Source organism: Ictalurus punctatus, chromosome 21 (genome assembly GCF_001660625.3).
Source record: "Ictalurus punctatus breed USDA103 chromosome 21, Coco_2.0, whole genome shotgun sequence".
NCBI lineage: Eukaryota > Metazoa > Chordata > Actinopteri > Siluriformes > Ictaluridae > Ictalurus > Ictalurus punctatus.
The window spans coordinates 18,211,071-18,234,487 of NC_030436.2; the positions used below are offsets into that span (position 1 = coordinate 18,211,071).

Here is a 23,417-nt window from a genome sequence, read left to right on the forward strand (position 1 = left end):
AAGCCACTATTCAAAGCAAAACTCCACATGTGCATAATTACCCTTCCTCAAGACCTCGTTAAAATGTCAACGAACCGGGGAACCGGGCCGTGATGCCTCTCGCCTCTCACCCCCCCCCCCATCTCATCCCGTGATCGATCTTCTCTCTGTAAATCCCAACCCCTGGAGATGCCATCAGTGACGGCCGTGCAGTTTAATGGCTGCCGTGCAGTTCAGCGTGATCATTCATGCATTTTGGGGGCAGTAATGCGGTTCTGAGGATGGAGATTGAAGTACACAAGTCCCCGAGCTCATCCGGAAAGCCGAACACTAACGCTCAGTCTCTCTCGTACAGCCGAACCAGACTCTTACTTTCTGAGACGTGCTCTCACTAACGCCGTGAGTGGATGAGGAACGGAATGATGGAGAAAGCAGCTCTAATCAGAGTCGTGCTTAGAGTTCTCACTTCATCCCCATTCACTCCATCTCTCCTGTTCTACTAAACTCCACTTGATTCTTTCGCCTTTATTATATCTCTGCAACTCCTCATTTCGCCAGCTCTTTCTTCCTTCCGATGTCTTTTACTCACCCTCATCTGCATCTCCCACAGTGAACTCATCATGCTCTACATAACTCCCTTTTTGGATCATTGGTAATTTCAGCATTTTCTACATGTCCAGCTTTTCCTCAATGTCACCGATCTCATTCTTCAAGGAAGTAACTGCAGCGTGCTCCAGTAATGTAGTGGAAGTTGAGTGAAAGACGCAGAGTTTCCAGAAAAACAGGACAAGCAAAGTGCTCCTGAGACAGTAGCAGGTGAATCCAGGTGATATTTGGCTGAAATGACTGAACTCTTTTTTTTTTTTTTTTTTTTATTTCTCCCAACCTTTCTATCCCTCTACACAACCCGTAACCGAGCTTGCAGTTTAATCTTAAAGATGCTGCTCCACTAAGCAGACGCTCTTCATTACTTCTGCTCAATCATGAAATTCCTTAATGGTCACTGAAGTGAAGTGGAATGGAGAAATGTCTTCAAGTTTAGACCTTCTGACTTTATAGGCCAAAAAAAAAAAAAAAAAAATTCTCCGGTTGAGTCCAACTCAATGCCATTATGGGAAGCTGTCACAAAAACAACAACCAAAAAAATTATATTATAAATAACTCTTTAGTTCCTCAAAACGTTTTGGAGCCCTGTAGATACACATCTAGCAACTGCGTCCTTCTCATGTCTCACACACTGTCTCTCTTTCACAACCTCAACCAGTGATGGTTTCTCCCATAAATTAACACACACGTTTCAGAATGTTAAAGTGTCCCACCTTGTCCTTCGGGAGTCTCGCCGAGTGGATTCACTTCCACTTGAGTGGCGTCAACTTTCAGGAAGAGATCATACAGCTTCTTAATTTGATCTGCAGCCTGGGACAGATGCGTAAAGAAAGATTATGGTTAAGGAAACAAACAAGGCCTTGTGCCACACAAATAACACACACACACACACACAAAATACACTAATTGACCATTGTGAACTTATGTATACACGCGGCCTGTGTACATTAGTATCAGTGAAGGAGGCGTGGCTTGTGCGCATCAATATCAGTGAAGGAGGCGTGGCCTGTGCGCATCAGCATCATTGAAGTAGGCGTGGCCTGTGCACACCAGTATCAGTGAAGGCGGCGCGGCCTGTGCACATCAGTAACAATGAAGGAGGTGTGTCCTGTGCACATCAGTAAGAATGAAGGAGGCGTGGCCTCTGTGTATCAGTATCAATGAAGGAGGCGTGGCCTCTGTGTATCAGTATCAATGAAGGAGGCGTGGCCTATGTGTATCAGTATCAATGAAGGAGGCGTGGCCTGTGTGTATCAGTATCAATGAAGGAGGCGTGGCCTGTGTGCATCAGTATCAATGAAGGAGGCGTGGCCTCTGTGTATCAGTATCAATGAAGGAGGCGTGGCCTGTGTGTATCAGTATCAATGAAGGAGGCGTGGCCTGTGTGTATCAGTATCAATAAAGGAGGCGTGGCCTGTGTGTATCAGTATCAATGAAGGAGGCGTGGCCTGTGTGCATCAGTATCAATGAAGGAGGCGTGGCCTGTGTGCATCAGTATCAATGAAGGAGGCGTGGCCTATGTGCATCAGTATCAATGAAGGAGGCGTGGCCTATGTGCATCAGTATCAATGAAGGAGGCGTGGCCTATGTGCATCAGTATCAATGAAGGAGGCGTGGCCTGTATGTATCAGTATCAATGAAGGAGGCGTGGCCTATGTGCACCAGTATCAGTGAAGGAGGCGTGGCCTGTGTGTAACAGTATTCTGGTGCACAGATTCATCCATGTGAAGAAATACAGGCTCATACGGTTGACTGTACGAAGGACAGATTTTTTTCCCCCACTTTATTTGACTAAATGTATTCAATATACCCAACTTGTTTAAACGGTACTCCTCCAACAGAAATTTCATTAGTTCTGAGCGGAATATCTGTTTGCAAATCATCCTTATTAAACGCATTAAAAGGATGACTGTAGCAGAAATCTGACAAGCTGCACACTTGACTAATAATTTAAATTTCCTCTGGTTGTTTGAATCAATGTATGAACACACAGACGCATCAGTGTGTGCTACGTGCTCATAACCCTTTAAAAATGGGCTTCATTAAGTTGATTTATACGAATGCCGCATTCCGAACGAATCACTGAAAAGAGCATGGAGTGAAGTTTTGATACGATGCTACTTGACTGATGCAACATTTTTTGATTACAACAAAAATTGTGTGGGAGGAGAAGCAGGGAAAAAAACCAGAAGAGGGGGGGAAAAAAACAGAAGGAGAATTAAAATAAGCAGGAGATAGCTCCTGGAGGTCGGGAGCTGGCCGTATATATCACTGCCTGGCAGAAGTGGGATGGAGATAACCTCTAAATGTCTTTAAAGCCCAGTGAAGATTTAAATCAGGGCTTATCGTTTATAGCCACGGCAGTTACGGCACATCAGTGAGTCATTTATAGCTGAAATAAACGCCGCACAGACTACTGATGCCTCTGTGGATCGGCGATGTTCGCACTAAAGCCCAGCATACACAGCGTTTAGCCGGCGTATTAGCGCAATAGCCGTGTCAGGGTGTGTGCTGTTTTGGTGCTCTGCTCCGACTCCTGTTCCATTACCTGCCTCTCCAGCGGCCCTTTGAAGCCCAAATTAGCTGCCATGCGCAGCGCCTGGTCGTCTCGAACGCCTTCGAAAATATCGATGATTTCCTGTGGAGGGAAAGATGGAGAGAGAGAGATTGAAGTGAGGATGGGAGGGAGGGAGAGAGAGAGAGAGAGAGAGAGAGAGAGAGAGAGAGAGAGAAAGGAAGGAAGAAATAAAGAGAGCGAACGAGAGAGACCATCAGCGGGACTGATTAGATACAGAGTGTGTATTCATATTAACACAGTAAAGGATGCAATAATACACACACACACAGAGAGAGAGAGAGAGAGAACGGATGGATAACAGTCTGACAGATAGACTGATACAGATAATAGATAGATAGATAGATAGAAAAACAGAAAATGATGTATGGATGGAGACAGACAAATAGATAAATCGATCGATTGATCTATAAGAGATTGAGCAAGAGGGAAGATGTTTGGATGGATGAAGAAATAGGATATAGGCTTCCTGAGCTCTAAAGAGTGTAGAAGTGAATATGAGAGAGAGGTGTGTGTGTGTGTGTGTGTGTGTGTGTGTGTGTGTGTGTGTGTGTGTGTGTGTATATATATGTGTGTATACCTTGTAGATAAGGTCTGGTGTTTTGGCTGCCACCTCCTCAATGTCCACTCCCCCCTGTGGGCTGCCCACCATCACGGGTCCATTACACGAGCGGTCCATCAGGATGGCAAAATACGTCTCCCTAGAGATATCTAGAGCCTCGGCGACCATCACCTGCAAGCACAGAGACCCGTTTTTAAAGCGTGGACATGAACAAGAACTGGGAGACAGTGTGTGTGTGTGTGTGTGTGTGTGTGTGTGTGTGTGTGTGTGTGTGTGTGCGTCCACCTGGAAGAGAAGTTACTGCGTCTGTAGTGTTATCTGAATACAGCCACATTAACGGATAAGCTGCTGGCACAGTGACAGCTCACTAGTGGTTTTGTGTTTGTGGAAACAGAGAACGACATCACAATACAGCCTCTTAAAGGGCCTCCAATCCACCTCTGTACACACACTCCAATCATCAATCAGTCTATGACTGCACACACTGCGCCCACGGAAACCAATCCTGGAACAATTTTCCAGTAAATACCCTTGGACATGAACTGGCAGGCAATTAGGCCCCACCTCCTTCACTAATGGAGACCTACAGAGACCACACCTCCTTTATTAGAACTGACAACCACCAAGACCACGCCTCCTTTACTACGACTGTCAACCAGAGACCACGCCTCCTACTAGGACTAAGCCATGGATGCCACACCTCCTACTAGGACTAAGCCACGGAGGCCATGCCTCCTTTACAAAGGACTAAGCCACGGAGGCCACGCCTCCTTTACAAGGACTGATCCACAGAGGCTACACCTACTTTACAAGGACTGATCCACAGAAGCCACACCTCCTTTACTAGGACCGAGCCACAGAGGCCACGCCTCCTTTACGAGGACCGAGCCACAGAGGCCACACATATGAAACATATCACATCATGACATGCACCAGCCAATCATGTTCCAATATGCAAATGCATGCATGAGTGGTTTGATTAATTTGTCTGTTTATAATGACTTTGTTTGTTTGTTTGTTTCGTCGAGGCACAAACAAACAAACAAACAAACAAACAAAACCAAGCAATTTACAATATTGGGGAAAAGACGACATTTTAATACAGATTTGGAGTGAATAACTTCCCAGAATAACCGAAATGAAGTTTAAATATGTAAATGTGGCAAAAAGCAGCTGTTGGACTTTTAGCTTTTCAGTTTACAAATAAATGAGAGTATAAATGTGAGGTTCATTTTGTTCTGTTTCTCCAGCAGGCTAACGGGAACAGAGGGCGGTGTGTGAAGGGACACAATGCTCCAATCTCATCTCGCGCACAGCTGCAAAATGAGGAACAACAAAAGCAAAACAACACTAACAGGACCGAGCATTTATTATCTGTATATGTAGGCATGTGTGTGTTTATATTTTCTGTGCCACAGACAGGAGTGTGTGTGAAAGAAAAAGTTGAAAGTGAGAGAGAGAGAGAGAGAGAGAGAGAATGAGAGAGTGGCTTGTTAGTGACAGAGGGATGACACACTGGCTCTTCAATGGCTGTGGTTTTCACCTTTTCATAACTAGGATTTTTTTTCCCCCTTCTTTTATTTAAGATAGAAGGAAAACGAACAGGCTTCAAAGCGAGCGTGTCTCGTCTAGCTACGAAAGAAAGGACGAGGTGAGGTAGAGAGAGAGAGAGAGAGAAAAAAAAAATGCTAATGGGATTTTTTTTTTTTTTTCACAACCTGAGCCTGGTCATTAATTTAATGGAATGGAATAGCAGATTATGAGCAGCGAGGTAAAAGATCGAGCGTGAATACGGCAGCTCCTGCTTCCTGGAGGCGAACTCACCGTGTTGACCTTGACGCCCTCCTTCGGCGTCTGCTTGGTGGTCAGGTTGAAGCCGAGCATCTTATTGGCCAGCTCTTGCACCACCACCGGGCTGGGAACACATGAAACTGGTTAGTCATTAAGACCATGTTATGAGGGGGGAAAAAAAAAATCGTATAAAAGGGTGAGAGTCAGGGGGAAAAAGGAAAAACAAAACAACAGAAACTGTGCAACGGATGGAGGCCTGAGGGCCAGACATGGCTGAGAAAACGGAGCGAGACTGTGAGCGTGCAAAAAGCAGTTGACTGAGGGTTGTCAATTTTAAAGAAAGCGCGACAGAAAATGCAACAGAGCAAAGGAGAATGTAGGAAAGAAAGAGAGAGAGAGAGAGAGAGAGAATGATAGAGCGGGAACGTTAGAGAGAGGACAACGTGTCCAATCTTCCAGAGAAGGAACTCACTCACTCTTTGGTTAAGTGCACTCCACCTTTTAGGCCGCTGTCAAACACCCCTTTGCCTCGGCCCCCTGCCAGGATCTGAGCCTTCAGAACGATTTCTTTAGCATCTGAGAAGAAATACGAGACAGATGGATGGAGCGGTCATAAATAGGGAAGAAAAAGGCAGAAATACAAGCTCTCGGCATCGAGAAAACGGTCAGCGGTTTAAAAAGGTCTGAACAGGTGAAGTGTCGGCTCAGAAATGCGTGACGCTCGGGGGAACGTGTACAAGGTTTGACTGACGGGCGATGACGGGCGATCATCTGGACAACACGCGCGACTCCGAGCCGGCAAAATCCCTGCCATTCAACCCAAACTCCAAAAAGATGCAAAACTGTGGGCCTAAAATGAGTAGCACCCAATGCAACAAGGTGTGTACCGGATGCGTTTCCCAAAATGTCATGACGGATCGTTAGATGGACTAACGACCTACTCGGGAACGTTGAGCGACTCACAGAACACGAACCCAATAAATCAAGAGTGGCCCAGAGCTTTCGAAGGGAAGTTGTGACTCTGTGGTTTACATGGACATTTATTAATTTAGAGGATGCTAAACTTTTACCCAAAGCGATTTACAAATGAGGAAATACAAGCGAAGCGATATATCAAGCGGAGAACAGTACAACTAGTGCTACTGTGCGAGATTTATAATCGGGTTCTAGAAAAGCAAAGAGTGCAAAGTCGAGGTGTAGGAGCCAGAGGAAGTTTGTTTGTTTGTTTGTTTGTTTATTTATTTATTTAAGAATAATGTGAGGGTTGGACTTTTAGGGGTTGGTTAAGTGTTCACGGAAGAGGTGGGTCTTTAGCTGTTTTTTTGAAGATGGTGAGGGATTCTGTGGTCCGGATTGAGGTCGGAAGTTCATTCCACCGCTGAGGAGCAGTTAGTTTGAAGGTTCTGGAAAGGGACCTTGAGCCACGCTGAGTAGGCACTACGAAGAGTTGGTAGTTAACCGATGGCAGATTGCGTGAGGGAACGTAAACTTCGAGGAGAGTGTTGAGGTAGGGGGCGCTGTTCCAGACAAGGTCTTGTACGTGAGCATCAAGGCCTTGAATTTGGTTAAGGCTTAGGACTACTGATCGTAAGGTCGTGAGTTTAAATCCCAGCACCGTCGAGCTCCCATGCCTGGGTTCCTCAATCGAGCAGAAATGAATGCATGTCGGAAATAAACATCCTGGTTGCCCTGGATAAGTTGGGTCATTCTCAACTCGGGGGGGGGGGGGGGGGGGGGGGGGGATTAAAAGTCTACTTTCCCAAAAAGGTGTGCTAAATCCTCAAAATGACGCTCGTGATTTTAATCACTGTCCCCTCACATAATTAGTATCAACACAAGCCGGTTTGTCTGCCCCAAGTCGGAGCCAAATCACAAATCGCTGTGGGAGCGTTTATTCAATTTACTGGTCTGGTTAAGATCGACTTCAAGAGAACAGAACAACTGCAAATCAATACCGCAGTTCTTCTTCACTTTATCCAACGACCAAACATTTCGATCCCGATGAGTGTGGTCTCTTCCAGAAGGACTCCGCCGCCTCCACCTGCAGGGCACGAGGGCTCGTGGAATGCTCTTATCATCCGATGGATTATGATGGAAATCACACGATACGACCGTCACACTCGCCAGATCTCGACTCGATTGAACACCTATGATGATGGAACAAGCTGCACTTTTGTTGTTGTTGTTGTTGTTGTTGATAATGTTGAGATAAAGTGAGGGAATTGCTTCTATGTTTATAGCTGCTATAATGTTGACGATGACAGGAACTTGCTTCACTGACATTCCCAGCATTAAACCTTTCCTAGAAGCTATGAAATGACCTGATAGAGCTGTGCCGTTACAGAAAAATAAACAAACACCAAATCAGTCTGACCAATCAGAATTGAGAATTTGTAACACTCTCACGGAAATTGTCAGATGTCGTTACATTTATTTATTTACAGAAATTTTACTATGCATGCCAAGACAATTTAATGTAATTAAACAGAACTTGCATTAAAAAAAATAAAATAAATAATAATAATAATAATAATAAAAACACCCCAGAAGAACGACAGAGACACGTCTATCTGTCGAGTATCGTAACGGATTTGAGAGAATCGCGAGTTTGGCCCTCTTAGTGTAACCACTTCATATTAGCGTTAATATCGTCCCAGCTACACGGTCTGACACAAGTACGGCAACACGGAGAGCCGAGATTAAAGGTTGTCTAGCGTTTGTCCTGTTTACAGCTCGTTTTCAGAATCCATCTGTTTGCGGCTGATTAAAACCGCCGGGAGAAACGGGACTCCGGGACCCCGGGTTCATTTTGTGCTCTTTTTTTCCGAGACGGAATCAATTTAAATACTGCGCCAGAGCAACAATAAGGTCTCCAGAAAGGTCAGGAAAAAAAAATCTCCTGCACATAACAAAAGAAAATCGCTGACATTCTCTTACCTTAACAGATCATGTCTCCCCCCCCGTCTTCCCCCTCCCCCCCGTCTTCCCCCTCCTACACTTTCTTAAGGACACAAAAGAAGAAAAGAGAAAAAAAAAATGAACGATGTTCCTACATCTCCGCTTGCATCGTGAGTAATTGGGATAACACAGAAACCCCCCCGGCAAACAATTTCCAATTAATGAGCTCAAATTAATTTGAAGCTTATTTACCAATGCCAGCAGTTTGCTTGGCTGCCTTTCATTCTGCCCGAGTGTTGTCCTGCCTCGCGTGTCCTTAAGCTGCCAGAGAGAGCGGGGGACTCGCGTCGAAACGATGCCACGTGGAGAGAACGCGAGACAGAGAGCAAAAAGATCAAAAGACAGTAGAGCTGGACAGACCTTATGGGAGAAATAGTAGAACTCTGAAAGGGTAGGACTACAGAGCTCACGAACGCATCGCTAGGATCCCTGGTTCGATCCTGAGCTCGGGTTACGTTCTGCGTGGAAGTTCACGTTCTCGGCGTCCGTCTCGGTTCCCTCCAGGTTCCGACGTGGTCTTCTACTGAACCTTTTTTTTTTTTGTGTGTGTGTGTGTGTGTGTGTGTGAAAATTTCCGAATACTCCAACCAGTACATCTGGGACCAACAACCACGGTACGGTCAAAGTCACTGAGATCACATTATTAGTTCCCCGTACAGATGTGAACGTTCACTGAAGCGCTTGACCTGATTTTACGCCTTGTCCTACTGCCACAGGACTCTCTAATTGGATAATTTCATAAAAGCGCAGGAGTACTTTTCCTAATAAAGTGGACACAGTGTGTATGTCTGACATGCCTGAAGCAAGGGTCGTCGACTCCAAAAATAGACCTCATCGTCAGTTTTAATAGCTAATTAAAACTGATGCCTGACCCTGCGCGATTTAAAATCTACTGGATTGGCGTTCCTTAAAAATGACAAGACACAGCGATCGAAGCTGCGACAAATGAAATGTTGTGGCATTTAAACAAGATGGCTATAATTTCTATCATCATCATCATCATGGCGAGTTCGGAGAGGAAACCTCTATTGCGTGCAGCATTCATTAGACGAGACAGACCCATGATTCACTGATGAACAGTCATCGTCGTTAACTATTTATTCGATTATAATTGTCACTCATCGTTCTCAAAAGCCGGATCTGCGTAAACAGTGATGCCGAAGTACTTCTTTTATTTAATAAAATAACACTTAATACGTGAATCGGAAGATCCGCCGGTTTAAAATACAGCGGTGAATCGGTGGGTAGGATTCAGGCCTTCCTATCAGGAGCTTGCGAGTTAGAATGCCGAGACATATTACACCTCTGATGCCATTAACCCACGTCGCAGCCGGGTTCTCGATTCTGATTGGTCGGAGGATATTCAGTAATTCCAGTTGCAATTCGAATGACGGGTTTATTACAGCTTCATGAGCACGCGCTAATATGTTATAGTTTCTATAGCAACCTAGGCGACTGTATGGCTCGATTTTCTGATTTATTCAGCGTTTAAAAAATAAATAAATAAAAGGAGTCTCCAGTGTCAGCACGTCATAACAGTTGCTGGTAAAGCTGACGATACCTTTTATTGACTTTTCCCTCAGCATTACACGTAATTTCAAATGGATATAAGAGGTATAAGAGGAATAAGACAACTTGTAGACATGCTCTGCTTTGCATCAGGCTGCCTCACACCACCATGTAATTGATAGGTTTGCTAGAAGAGAACGCCCTGAAGTGTTTTATTCCTTACTTATAAAATGACTCTTAGTTAATGAGCATGAACTTAAACGAAGTATTAAAAGAATCGCCTAAGGCTACAAAATCAAGCCTTAGAAATGGCCAGAACCACATCCACACGCATATTGTATGTGTAAGGGCATCTCCAACAAACTCAACATGGCATTTAAGTAAAAGAACAGGCCCGGATTCGTCCATATGCTCCGCTCCTGGCTGTTTCTCCAAATGTCACTGGCTAATTGGTTTGTGGTCTTCTCATCCTATTCATTATTAAAATGGCATCATCATAGCCGATCGGAGAAGCGTGGGATAGCTGGAGCGTGCACGCAGCTTAATTAAATCCCGTCCTCAGGTAAGTGTTATGTTTGCTCTTTACAATAATGCAGTGGTTTCGAAATTATTTCAAATGACTAGATGCGTCAGGTTATTGTATTAAGGTATATATATATATATATATATATATATATATATATATATATATATATATATATATATATATATATATATATATATATTTTTTTTACATTTTGGTCAAAGATTTCATGGGAGCGTGTGTTGTGTGTTCGGGAGGGAGGGGTTATGGGGGGAATGGCAACACAACCCAACCCATCAAGGCACAAATGGAGTCAAAACCTCATATACTCTAGTATATATAATGCATAATGCAACACCGCATGATATTAATATGTCAGCTTTTCAAGACGAAGAAAATAAGGGGGAAAAAAAGGGCCGAGCCGTCACTATAATTTGACTACTCATAGGCTGTCGTTTATAACACATTACATTCATATTTCCAGACAGTTATGATCAATATTCGCAGCAGCATAGGGAAGAACAGAAATTTCATTTAGCCAAGCGAAGTCTGTTTCTATTGTCATGCCAATCCATCTAGACGTATACAATGGGAAGCATTACCGAGACTTCAGGATTACGACGCAAACACAAAAGACACGAGTCAAAAAGCACGGCTGCGTACAGTGCACAGAGGATAAAACGTGTACAAGAGTATCAGTGCACCAAACCACTTTCAAGAATTAACCCAGAGAAGTACAGAAGGCAGGATGGAGGGATGAGTGAATGAGTGGGTGGTTAGATGGGTGATTGCATGGGGAGGGGGGATGGATAAATTGACAGACTGATGGTTTGGTAAGTGGATTTGGATGGATGGAGGGATGGATGGATGGATATCCAAAGATGGAGTGATGGATGGAGGGATGGACGGATGTCCAAAGATGGAGGGTTGGATGGATATCCAAAGATGGAGGGATGGATGGATGGATGGATGGATGGATGTATGGATATCCAAAGATGGAGGGATGGATGGATGGATATCCAAAGATGGAGGGATGGATGGATGGATGGATGGATGGATGGATATCCAAAGATGGAGAGATGGATGGATATCCAAAGATGGAGGGATGGATGGATGGATATCCAAAGATGGAGGGATGGATGGATGGATATCCAAAGATGGATGGTTGGATGGATGGATGGATGTCCAAAGATGGAGAGATGGATGGAGGGATGGATGGATATCCAAAGATGGAGAGATGGATTGATGGATATCCAAAGATGGAGGGTTGGATGGATGGATGGATACCCAAAGATGGAGGGATGGATGGATGGATGGACTGGATATCCAAAGATGGAGGGATGGGTACGACATGGCCAAATGGGTGGATGGATGATGAATGGAATGAACGGAAGATTGATGGACTGATAAATGAGAGACAGTCGAGTAGACGAGTGTATGGTTGGATGGAGGAATGTTCAGATGGATGACACATGACTGACTGAAAACAGCTCGAGAAAGTAGTGGTTAGATGTATAATTCGGTAAATGGATGGACGGATGGCGATTGGTGGCTAGATGCATGTGACAAACGGACCAGTGGCTGGAAGGATGGATGTATGGAATGAACAGAATATTGCTGGACTGATGCATGCCGGATTTAAGAGTGAGCGAACAGATGGCTAGATAGATGTGTGACGACAGTAGCTGGACACATGGGTGAAAGGACCGACATATGACCGATGGAAGGGTGAGTGGTTGGATGGATGATAGATGGATGGACAGACAGATGAATGGATGGATGGATGGGATGGAATAGGTGAGTGTGGAAAAGTCGATAGATGGATGGATGGATAGACAGATGGAATGAAATGACAAATGGATGAGTGAACAGTTATATGGATGATAGACAGATGGACAGATGTGTGAGTGGGTGGATGGAAGAATGACCGGAATGACCCCCGGAGTGTCGAACGATGGTTTGTTGTAGTTTAAAAGCCTTGTTTGTTCAGTTCGGCTGGGTGTTGAGGTGTGTGAAATCTTGGAGAGCGGCGCTCTTGAACCCTGCTGCTTTTCATCTTGATCATCAGTCAGCCCGTGTGTGTGTGTGTGTGTGTGTGTGTGTGTGTGTGTGTGTGTGTATATATATTATATATATATGTGTGTAATTTGCTGGTGGATGACAGGAAACAGACAGCGGTTGGAGCCTGAATGCCTGACCCGTCTGATCCTCTGAGCTCGCTGGCTGCACTAGGAGCCACAGAGTAGGAAACAAGACGGAGAGAGCCTAATGATGCTGTTCAGTTCAAGAAACACACACACACACACACACACACACACACACACACACACACACACGGCTTGATAAATAGGACTGAGTGGTATATCTGTGTCTGTGGGGTTTCTTAACTGAAACTGTTGCTGTGGAACTGACAGCTGAGGCCTTGTTAAACCTGTCCACCTGCTCGCTGTAACAATCTCCAGCAAAGTGTCACTGTCCGTGACAGACGTGCTTTTAAAGACCCACGCTCTTACGGAAAACACGTCTGTGTGCTGTGTGTCAAAGCTGGGAAATTCGAGCCTGTTCTACAGACACAGCAAAGCAGAAAAACAATAACGTGCAAGAGCTCCGGTAGTACGAGTGAAACGCATACGAACGTGCAAGCCAACGTGAGAACATTTTAACGGACTGTGATGCCATTTCCGTTTATTCACGTTTCAGAGAATTTCATCAGGAAAAAGACTTCGACTGCAGCTCACTGTAGTGAGGGCAGAAACCCGCTGCACTACACAGCGGGATTGAATTCAACTCGAAAACACCGCCATTATAAACAAGTCTAGAGTCAAAAAACGACTTTTTCTCCCATCGAGGAGGCTCATCTTGGAGGTTGAAATAAAATTCGGGGGTGGGGGTGGGGGACTAATTGAGGTGCGGGATCAAGTACCTAACTGAAGTATGTCCTCTATATTTGTAGCAGGATTATTCATTTATTTATTTATTTATTTATTTATTTATTTATTTATTTTAAAACAGAAAGAAGAGTTAGCTATAAAGAAATTATTCAGACAAAATCAAACGTGCTAAATGTTAGCAAGTCGAATATTTAATATACGTGTTAATACATCGTATTCTACTACGCCTAAAACGTTCGTAAAATATAATAATTCTACGTTTACTTACAGTAATTAATATTAAACCAACCATCAAGGTCGATTGCGAGGTGAAATTACCATTAAATATTTTATTTAACTACTCGCTCATTCAGTAAATAGTTTCGTTTGATTACTTTTGAATCCTCTAGCATTAGCTAACTTACTCAGTTCTCATAGATAATACATTTGCAAAGAAAAATCATCATCATCATCATCATCATCATCATCGTCGTATTGGAACAACGTATTTAAAAAAAAATAGAAAAGTATGCCGTATATACACAATGAATAATACGATAAAATGATATTTTCCCTGCTGAAAAAACCCAGTAGAAAACATTACAGAAATTCTAATGTTTTCCAGTACAAATACCATTACAAACGACTACCTAAACACTAAAACCATTACCGTTACCGGTCCTTAATGGTATCCGCTAGACAAAACATACCCCTAGAACCCCACTATTACAGTTTCCATTAAAACCAATACCATTCCCATTACAAACATTAAACCCTTTCAAATTCTATGAGGGTTTCTATTGTTTTTGTTTGTTTGTTTTTCCAGCAGGGTTCTAACTAATCTCTGACAATTATAACAACATGAACAACACCATCTTTATTTACTTACTTTTAAAATAAAATAACTTTTTTAATCGACTATCAACTCCTGCTTCTAATTATCGCTTTAAATCGCTCGGTTTTAACACCATCAAATCACTAGTAAGTGAGATTAAATCGGTCATCCTGGAGCAGGCTTCTTTTGTACCGTGTTGACCCCTGACCCCGGATCAGCTGTTCTCCTGCGAGACTGCTAATGAGCCTTGCAGGATTTTAAATACTCAGAAGTGTAATAAACTCTCCACACACTCCGGTATCTTCTCTCCAAGTTGACGGAGGACGAGGGCCAAGCGGAGCTATCACATGGATTACCGGCGCTCTCCTCCGCTTACACACGCTATCTCGGTCTCCGACAGCTCCGACAAAAAAATAAATAATAAAAAAAAAAGTCTATATTAAGCAATTCGGTACACCTCCATTTGTCTTGCGCGGCGTCTCTGCTGAAACTCGGCAGGAAATCACATCTCTTCGGACAAGGCCTGAAAAATGGCCTCAGGTATGTGTGTGTGGTGTTAACCTCAAACCTGAGAGCTCTCGCGGAGCCATATGTGTGTGTGTGTGTGTGTGATGACTGGCAGAGGTGAGGGAGTATGTGGAAATTGAAAAGGGGGGAGCAGAGGAAAACCCAAAGTACAACATCATCCTTAGGAATCTAAGCATTTACGTGAAAAATGCTGAATTTTTGGATTGTTAATAATAATAATAATAATAATAATAATAATAATAAGTCTTTTTCCCCCCTGGGCGAGTAGAGAAATATTCTGGAGTGAACCGAGAGAAACGTGTCAGCTCTGTAAAGTAACTATCACAAATAACGCACTTTGTAGGCTCTGTGTTCCACCACATTGGATTTGAAATGAAGTCCAGAATCAGCTTTTAACGTGAGGTTATTTCCAGTTTCCACCGCCCTTTTATATACGCGGTCGGTCCGTTTCGATGAGCAAGAGCACAGGAGCCAAACAAAAACTTTAAAGAGACCTGCAAACGGTGTTATTTAGAGCTCAGAGGCTCCTCCGCTACTCACAGACTCTCCAAGCTCCTGTTGCCAAGTGATCAGAAGCTCGACGCTCACAGGCTCAAAACAAAATTGGACGATTTGATTGACGAGCAAGTTTTACGGCCAGGTGTGGCCTCTTTCCTCATTATGTCACGACAAATGAAGGACATAAAAAAGGTCTGGAGTTGATTCCAGGAGCTGAATTTGCATTTGGTAGCTGTTCATGGGAACTCTCAATATGAAGGACGCCATCATTAGGCTGCAAACAAAAAACCCAACAGTCGATCAGAGAGACAGCAGGAAATTTAGGACTGGCCAAGTCAACAATCGGGTTCATTCTTAAAACGAAGGAATGTACTAGTGAGCTCAGCAACACTAAAAGGCATGGAAGACCATCGACCAAACTGGACGATCGCAGAATTCTTTCCTTGGTGAAGAAAAACCGCTTCAACATCTAGCCAGGTCCAGAATACTCTCGAGGAGGTAGACGTATCGTTGACAAAGTCTACAATCAAGACACACCTTCGTGAACGTAAATACAGATGGTTCACCTCAAGATGCAAACCACTGGTAACACTCAAGTTAGGCCAGGTCAGACTTTGCTAGAACAGTACTGATGCCAGATTAACTTGTACCAGAATGATGGGAAGAGAAGAGAAGAGATCATCGGTCATCTCTGTCGTATCATGTGGAGGCAGCGTTAGGGCATGGGCACGTATGGCTAACCAGCCGATTTGGGCCACTGGTGTTTAATGATGATGTGACTGCTGATAGAAGCAGCAGGATGATGTCCCAAGTGTACAGACCTACCTTCTGCTCAGATTCAGTCAAATACTACAAAACAACAAGACATCCGAGGAACTGGTATAAACTCTATTTCATGAGTTTAAAAATAGAATCCTTCTCATTTCACTTTTCCATCACTTTCTGAGGATCAACGAGAGCCTGATACAGATAGTGTCGGGAAACATGACACCAAAAAAAACAAGCCATGATATCTCAATATATAAGAAAACCACCAACCATCTAACAGCGTGAATGTGGGGAAGGAAAGAAAAAAAAAAAAAACACTTATTTTGATTAATACTTTTCAAGTAATGTCTACAAAAATAAACGCTTCAAACCTGAAAAGAATAATTTTCGAACGTCAACGTCAGAATATCGATATTATAGTCACGATATGGTCCAGCATTTATACGGATTGCCTGCGCTGTGGTTTATTTCCAGGGTAAACATACATACAGAGAAGGAGATTGAACTGACTACCGGCCAAAAGAGGGGGGCTAATTTAAGGGGGGGGAGAAAAAACTCACTTCCACAGCAGCAGCTCTCAACAGTCATTACAGCACCCATGTATTGGAGGTAAGAGTGTACCATTCTGCTAGTGTAGAGTACATTCTCAGCGTGTGTGTGTGTGTATACGTGTGTCTTGCTCCTTCAATCTTGCCCCTTAAACACTCCTCAAGCTGTCAGTCTGCATGTCCGTGTCAATCAACATCCTGACCCGGCTCCCAATCTGCTCGATTAATGCAGCTCGTGCGCAAACACCTAACAGAACAACACACACACACACCTTCGACTTAACACGACTCGTACTCGAACACAAGGAGAAAGCAACTTATGTACAGTATGCTCTTCCATATCGAACGCAATTAAAAGGTAAGAAAATAAATAAATATCGAGCCTCACTGCTCTTCGTCTAGGAGATGCTCCACGAAAGGGTTTGATGGCGTGTTATACGAGGACAACAAAATCACAAAGCGAGGAGAGCCGGATAGAAGAACAGAGTTACACACCAAGACTGTACTATTATTAGCGAGCCTACCGGGCGAGGGCGTTTAACGTGTACGCAAGCACGCGACAAAAGACGACGACTCACGTGTGGAGAAAGTGGCGGTTAATATCATTTCGCACACAAAACACACGCACTAAATAAATAAATAAATAAATAAATAAATGACAAGCACTCACGTTCTACCCTCCCTCACATCATACCGCCCATCCACCCATATTAAAAAGGCGTGTCAATAAATAAATGTAAATATAGAAGCGGTGTACTCCCATAATTCCAACGGCAGGAGGGGAAAAAAAAAATAAATAAATCGTCAGATCTTTCATCTCCTAAACGAGACGATGTAAAACAACAGAAGTTACATTAACAGAACTCTATTACAACCAGAAAAGAGCCATTTCAGTCACAGTGATTTAACTTGCCACTTGGGAAACTGACTAACCAATCACTGAAGAGCGTGTGTACGGGGTTCGCCGGACTTCACTGCCTGTTTCGACATTTCAGACCAATCATCTGCATGCTAAATCTCGCTCTGTCGATGGGCACAGTGCACTCAATTTGCACGCATGCATGCGCGCACACACATACGCGCGCGCACACGCACACACAAGAGAAACGAGATCTGAAACGAATTTGGTGGGAGGGGAAAAAAAGAAATAATAATAATGCTGCATTTTTCGTACAAATTTAGCGCTCAATGGAGCGTAGAATGGCTCTAATAAAACAAGCAATTTGGAGCGTGCATTAGCGAAGTAATGGCATCGTAGCTCGTGCCCAAGCAGCAAAGGGATACGGAGGCGCAGCGAGCCATAATGCATCGTGGGTAATGCCAATCCAGAGGAGCCGTCAGGAAGGCCAAATTACATTTTGATTTGTGAGCTGTGCGAAATGCAACTTGTGTTCCCGCCACGAATGGATTTGCAGAATCATTTGAAAGCCTTTGCTATTGTTCCACCATGGAGGCACAAATCACCAGGCCAGTTACAGTTCTTTATGATTCATAAAGAGAGAGGTTTTTTTTATTATTATTATTATTATTATTATTATTATTATTATTATTATTATTATTATGTGCTTGGTGCGTGCGTGTCATTTTACGAGGTTGCATTCCATTCGGATTTTAAAAGAAAAGAAGAAAAAAAAAAAAAAAAAAAAAAAAAAAAAGGGGTCTCCATACAGGTATTTAGAGGTATAGAAGAGGCTCGTGTGTGAGAGGGATATCGGGCAAAGAAACGAAAACATTTCTTAGCAAGGTGTCGGGCCACCACGAGTCATCGCAACAGCATCGATGCTCCTCGGCATCGATTTTACAAGTCTGCGGAACCGTACTGGAGATATCAACACCGTTCATCCGAGAGATATTTCGACAGTGGTAGCAGAAGCGCTGTCTATCGCACCGTTCCAAAATCTCCCCAAGTGTTCAAAAGGGGTGAGATCTGGTTCGAGTCCGTTCCATTTTCAGCCTCGAGAAAACCATTAAGTGAGCCATCGTCCCGTGTGGATAGAGGTGGGGTCATCCTGGAAGAGACCGCACCCGTCAGGATAAAGGTGATTAAATCAGAAGACGCCTGTGTTGAGCTGCAGTGATGCTTCCTTCTGAGAGGCACACCATACCAGCAAAATTATATGCCACCAATAACATAGCAGAATCACTGGTTTTTGGCATTAATTTATATAATCATTCATCTTTTGTCTGAAAACCAGTGTGTCCAAAAAACAGTAAAGGAACTTGGGTGGAAAATAATCATAGTGGCAACCATCAATCAGCAAACATTGCAAAAACACTGCAAAAACACTTGAAATCCCTTTTATCTTGCATTAGAGTAATTGGCATGACGATCAAAGCTCATCTCCGCAATGAACAACAGGACATGACAAACAAACAGAACACACAACATGACGTGTATTATATTATATTATATTATATTATACACACACACACACACACACACACACACACACACATATATATATATATATATAAAACCAGACTAACGGGCAAAAAAGTGTGAGGGTTGAAGCAGGTCATTTGTGCCAATCTGTTAAACACGATTGTTCAGAAACTGAGAGTCTCTTCACGCATGGTCGCAGACACTCAAAAAGAAAAAAAAAAAGAGAGAGAGAGAATGAGGCAGATGGTTCGGACATGGTAAGTTCAGAAAAAGACATATGGTCCACAACAGCTCATGTCGAGAAGAAGCCTGAAGCAAGAGGCAAGGGAGCAGAGCAGGGTTGTTTTGAGCATCTCTAAGGAACAGGGTTACTGACTCCACAGCCAATCTTGGACACTGGCAGCTGAAAGCACTATGAAAAGCACAGAACGGAGCTAACAAACCGCGCCACAAATGGGCCAAGCTAGCTGAATCGCAGAGCTCTCCGAATCACAACGTGATCAAGATAGGTACATTCAATGATGATGGGGCGAAGCCAGCTGATTGCGTAACCTTCATGACTACTCACTCTCACTTAAGTCAGGACTCATTTACAGTCGTTTAAATTTACAGCATTTGGCACACAGCGTTACCCAGAGAGTGCATTGGAGGCATCACTGAAACTATATCCTCATTCTATTTCAATCAGGCCAGAGTCTAAGAATACCATTAAGGTATAAGCCTGTTGGGTAGAAGTTAGTTAAGAGTAAAAAGAGGTCAGTCTTCAGTCTTTGTTTGAAGACAATCAGAGACAGATTGGACAGAAAGGAGAAGTTCATTTGACCACCTTGTTTCCCTTTGGCAAAGATGGTGGGTCAAATCAAGTTGGGCTTGGGGCTCATAAAGAGTGCGGTACAACATCTGGTACGTAGACAAGCATGAGTTTTTGTAAATCAGAGAGGAAGCCACTGGAAGGAATTGGGTGATGTGCAAGAACTTTGGGAGACTGAAAACAAGCAATGCAGCTGCATTCCTGATCAGTTTGAGGGGTCTGATGCAACACATGGAAAGAGTTCCAGGAGAGAGTTGCTGTAGACCAATCTTTAGATGAGAAAGGATTGAACAAGCACCTGAGTGGCCTCTACAATGAAACCTAGGCAGCTGCAGCAACACCAAATCAACATTTTTGTGCAGATGATATTTGAATCCCCAATCCAAATTAGACTCATTACCTAAACTAAAGAACTGTCTGCGCCCATCCCTGGCACGCCCAAGACCATCCCCAAATCCGCTCCCAAATCCATCCCCAAGACCGTCACCAAATCTGCTCCCAAGACCATTTCCAAATCCGCTCCCAAATCCATCCCCAAGACTGTCACCAAATCCACTCCCAAAAGTGTAGACAAGACCATCCCCAAATCCGCTCCCAAGACCAGCCCCAAGACTGGCCCAAAATCCGCTACCAAGACCAGCCCCAAGACTGGCCCAAAATCCGCTACCAAGACCAGCCCCAAGAGTGGCCCAAAATCCGCTACCAAGACCAGCCCCATATCTGCTCCCAAGACCAGCCCCAAGAATGGCCCCAAATCCGCTACCAAACCAGCCCCAAATCTGCTCCCAAGACCAGCCCCAAGAGTGGCCCAAAATCCACTACCAAGTCCAGCCAAATATCTGCTCCCAAGACCAGCCCCAAGAATGGCCCCAAATCCACTACCAAGACCAGCCCCATATCTGCTCCCAAGACCAGCCCCAAGAATGGCCCCAAATCCGCAACCAAGCCCGTCCTCAAGACTGTCCCTGCATGCTCCAGCTCCGACCGAACCCCTTCTCCGACATGCACCAAAATGATTACTTGTGATGGAAAAATAAGTGTATATCTGAAAGAATCAGTGCAGAAGATTGGAATTGCAATTAAAAAAAACAGTACGTCCGAAATTCCACAATTTGTCAATGAAATTGCCCTCAGCGTGGTCCAGATCACATCAGCGATTAGACTAAATTCTAGAGAGGAAAATGATTTTGAAGCCGATTTGAAATGTAGATACTGATCAGCGAAACAATCTCATCCTCTGTAAAAGGAAAGAAACACCGTGAACACTGGGACAACAAATCACTGCTAAATCAACTTAATCAAACGTTCTTCAGAGTTCTCTTGGGGAAAACATGAAACCATTCTCATCATTCGCAGACCGCAAATTCTTGAAGCAGCACGAATAAAGGAGTTAAAAGTAGACACACTGAAGGTACCGGAGAGTGTACTTCCAACCCATCTCCTTTCAGGAGAAAATCAAGACAGGTCTTAGTCATATCAAACTCAGCCACTTCGCTAATAAGCACACAGGAGATTTGAATGAAGCGGCACTGTTTACTCTGAATATTCATACCCGGCATAAATGAATTCATATGGTTTGGTCTTGTGGTGTGGGAATTGTAGGACTTCCGTCCTTCTCAGGCCCTTAATGAAAAGAAGGAGGACTGCCTGCCTCTCAATGTGGCGCCAACAAGCAAGGAGGGAAAGAAAAAAAAAGAGAAGGCAAAAAGCTTAAAGAGAACAAAGTCGAGATGATTCAGATGGAAAATAACGATAGCGATCATCTGAATTTATCAGATCGACATTAAAACTTCCACAAACAACTCCTATCTACACAGCTTTGTCAGCTCAACACGCCACCGGTTTTCTTTAAGCAAATTCCTTGAACACTATCAAAATCAGGAATCTCCCTTTGGAGTAAAAAACAGATAAGCGGAATTATTTGGATGAAGACAACCCCCCCCCCAAAAAAAAAGGATGAATAAGTCACGGTCAAATATTTTTCCCCAGTCGCTCAGCATCCGTCCCTGGTGGACACAGACTTCCTCGTGAAATCCACACGGACTGATCTGGAACATTCTAAGAGGAAAATCCATCACATCGCAGCCAGCAGACACACGTGTCAACCCAGACAGCGGTACGAGGTGGAGGCCAAAATAATAGAGTTTGCTCATTGGCTGGAGAAAACAAGAGTACGGCTTAGACGGGAGAGCCGAGGAAAACACGAATTCGTCTTCATTAGATGCTTTCTCAAAAAAAAGATGGCAGGGGCACACTGGGGTTACAATCCATCTCATATAGGGAGTGTTTTATTATAGAATCCAGCGCATGTGTATAAAAAATAAATAAATAAATAAACAACCATACAATTTCAATGCGAGTTTTGGTAGAAAAACATGAAACCTTTTCTCATTTGCACAAAGCATCATTGGGGGAAAGAAAGAAAGAAAAAAAATCAACAAAATTATGACGGACATCGAGTCACTACTGCCACATTCACAGGATGTCTTCTGTAGCCGATTTCATTTTCTACATCTCAGTCCACTTCATCTTCCAATCACATACACCGGCTATGTTTTTTTAGTCGGCGTACGTGTGCTTATGTGCCAACGCTGCAGAATATCAAACCTGTGACTGATGAAGGCGGCATGAGGTTTGCCTCTTTGACAGTTAGGTCACTTAACACCATAGAGAGGCTGTTTAAAAGTCAAACGCAAAACGGTCTTCCGACTTGCCTTCATTAGCATCGAAGCCTGCAGCCTGTCAGCAAATAAAGCAGGTAACTTCAAGTCACTGGTCCAAGTTTGGCATTTCGGATTCGAACTTTCAGATCCTGACAGTTCTTTGTTCCACTTTTCTCCCAGTTTTTTTTTTTCCCTCGGAATGGTAATACAAAAAAAAAAAAAGGTTGATAAAAAAAATAAATAAAAAGAAGAAGAAAAAGTTTCTATCCTTAAGAACAGGCCGTCCTCAGGAAAAGAGCGTCACCTCATACCATAAAATGTTCCACTATATTTTTTAACCTCTCCATACGGTGCGGATTTAGACTCCCTAAAGTTGCGACTGCAATAAATCATAGCCTACTGAAGCATCTTTGCTGTGTGTCTGAAAGTGACCGGGTGTACGAGCGAGCGTTTCCAATTGAGTCGTCAGCTGCATTGCAGCATGGGTAAAACTGGGTCCGTCGAAGAGAGCGGAGGGAGTGCGTGTCCGGCACGTCTCTGAGGGGAAAAAGCTCGCCGCCGCATCTCGCTGACAGAAATCCATTTGCGTCTCGCTTGGTCACCTCGGCCCACGGAGACCCGCTGTGTAGCAGAGTGTGCGCTTAGATGGAAAGTGAGATTATAGTGCCTATGACAAAATCCTAATGGAGCGCGTTCTGAAAATCTGCTCCGACATGGCTGCCACGCGCGACCCCGACACGGCGACGTGACCTCACTTATACAAGCAACGATACGCGCGGAGAACAAACGAGGCGACGTCGGGAGGACTGCTTTTCGCTTCAAAGCCGTTCTGCACCGTTCTGGCCGACTGAGTGTGCGCGTGGCAGACTGCACTAAGGCCTACCGCGAGCGTCGAGATAAAGGGCAGATTAGAAAGCCGAAAGCAACAGCTGACGGATCAGCTTGTGGAAAAAGGCCAGGCTACGCGAGCTACGCACCCGCATAGCTTAGACAGAGTGGCTGCAGCGAAC

General features: G+C 43.9%; 1 protein-coding gene across 1 annotated transcript in view; it reads right to left on the reverse strand.

Annotated features, from left to right (window-relative positions):
• suclg2 (succinate-CoA ligase GDP-forming subunit beta) overlaps positions 1–23,417 on the reverse strand; it is a 92,037-nt gene that overhangs the window by 43,638 nt on the left and 24,982 nt on the right. Inside the window, exons 3-7 of the mRNA XM_053674012.1 lie at positions 5,990–6,089; positions 5,547–5,637; positions 3,741–3,893; positions 3,134–3,223; positions 1,299–1,395 (exon numbers count right to left, since the gene is read on the reverse strand). Of these exons, the coding sequence (XP_053529987.1) occupies positions 1,299–1,395; positions 3,134–3,223; positions 3,741–3,893; positions 5,547–5,637; positions 5,990–6,089 (531 nt within the window). The remainder of the gene's footprint in view (positions 1–1,298; positions 1,396–3,133; positions 3,224–3,740; positions 3,894–5,546; positions 5,638–5,989; positions 6,090–23,417) is intronic.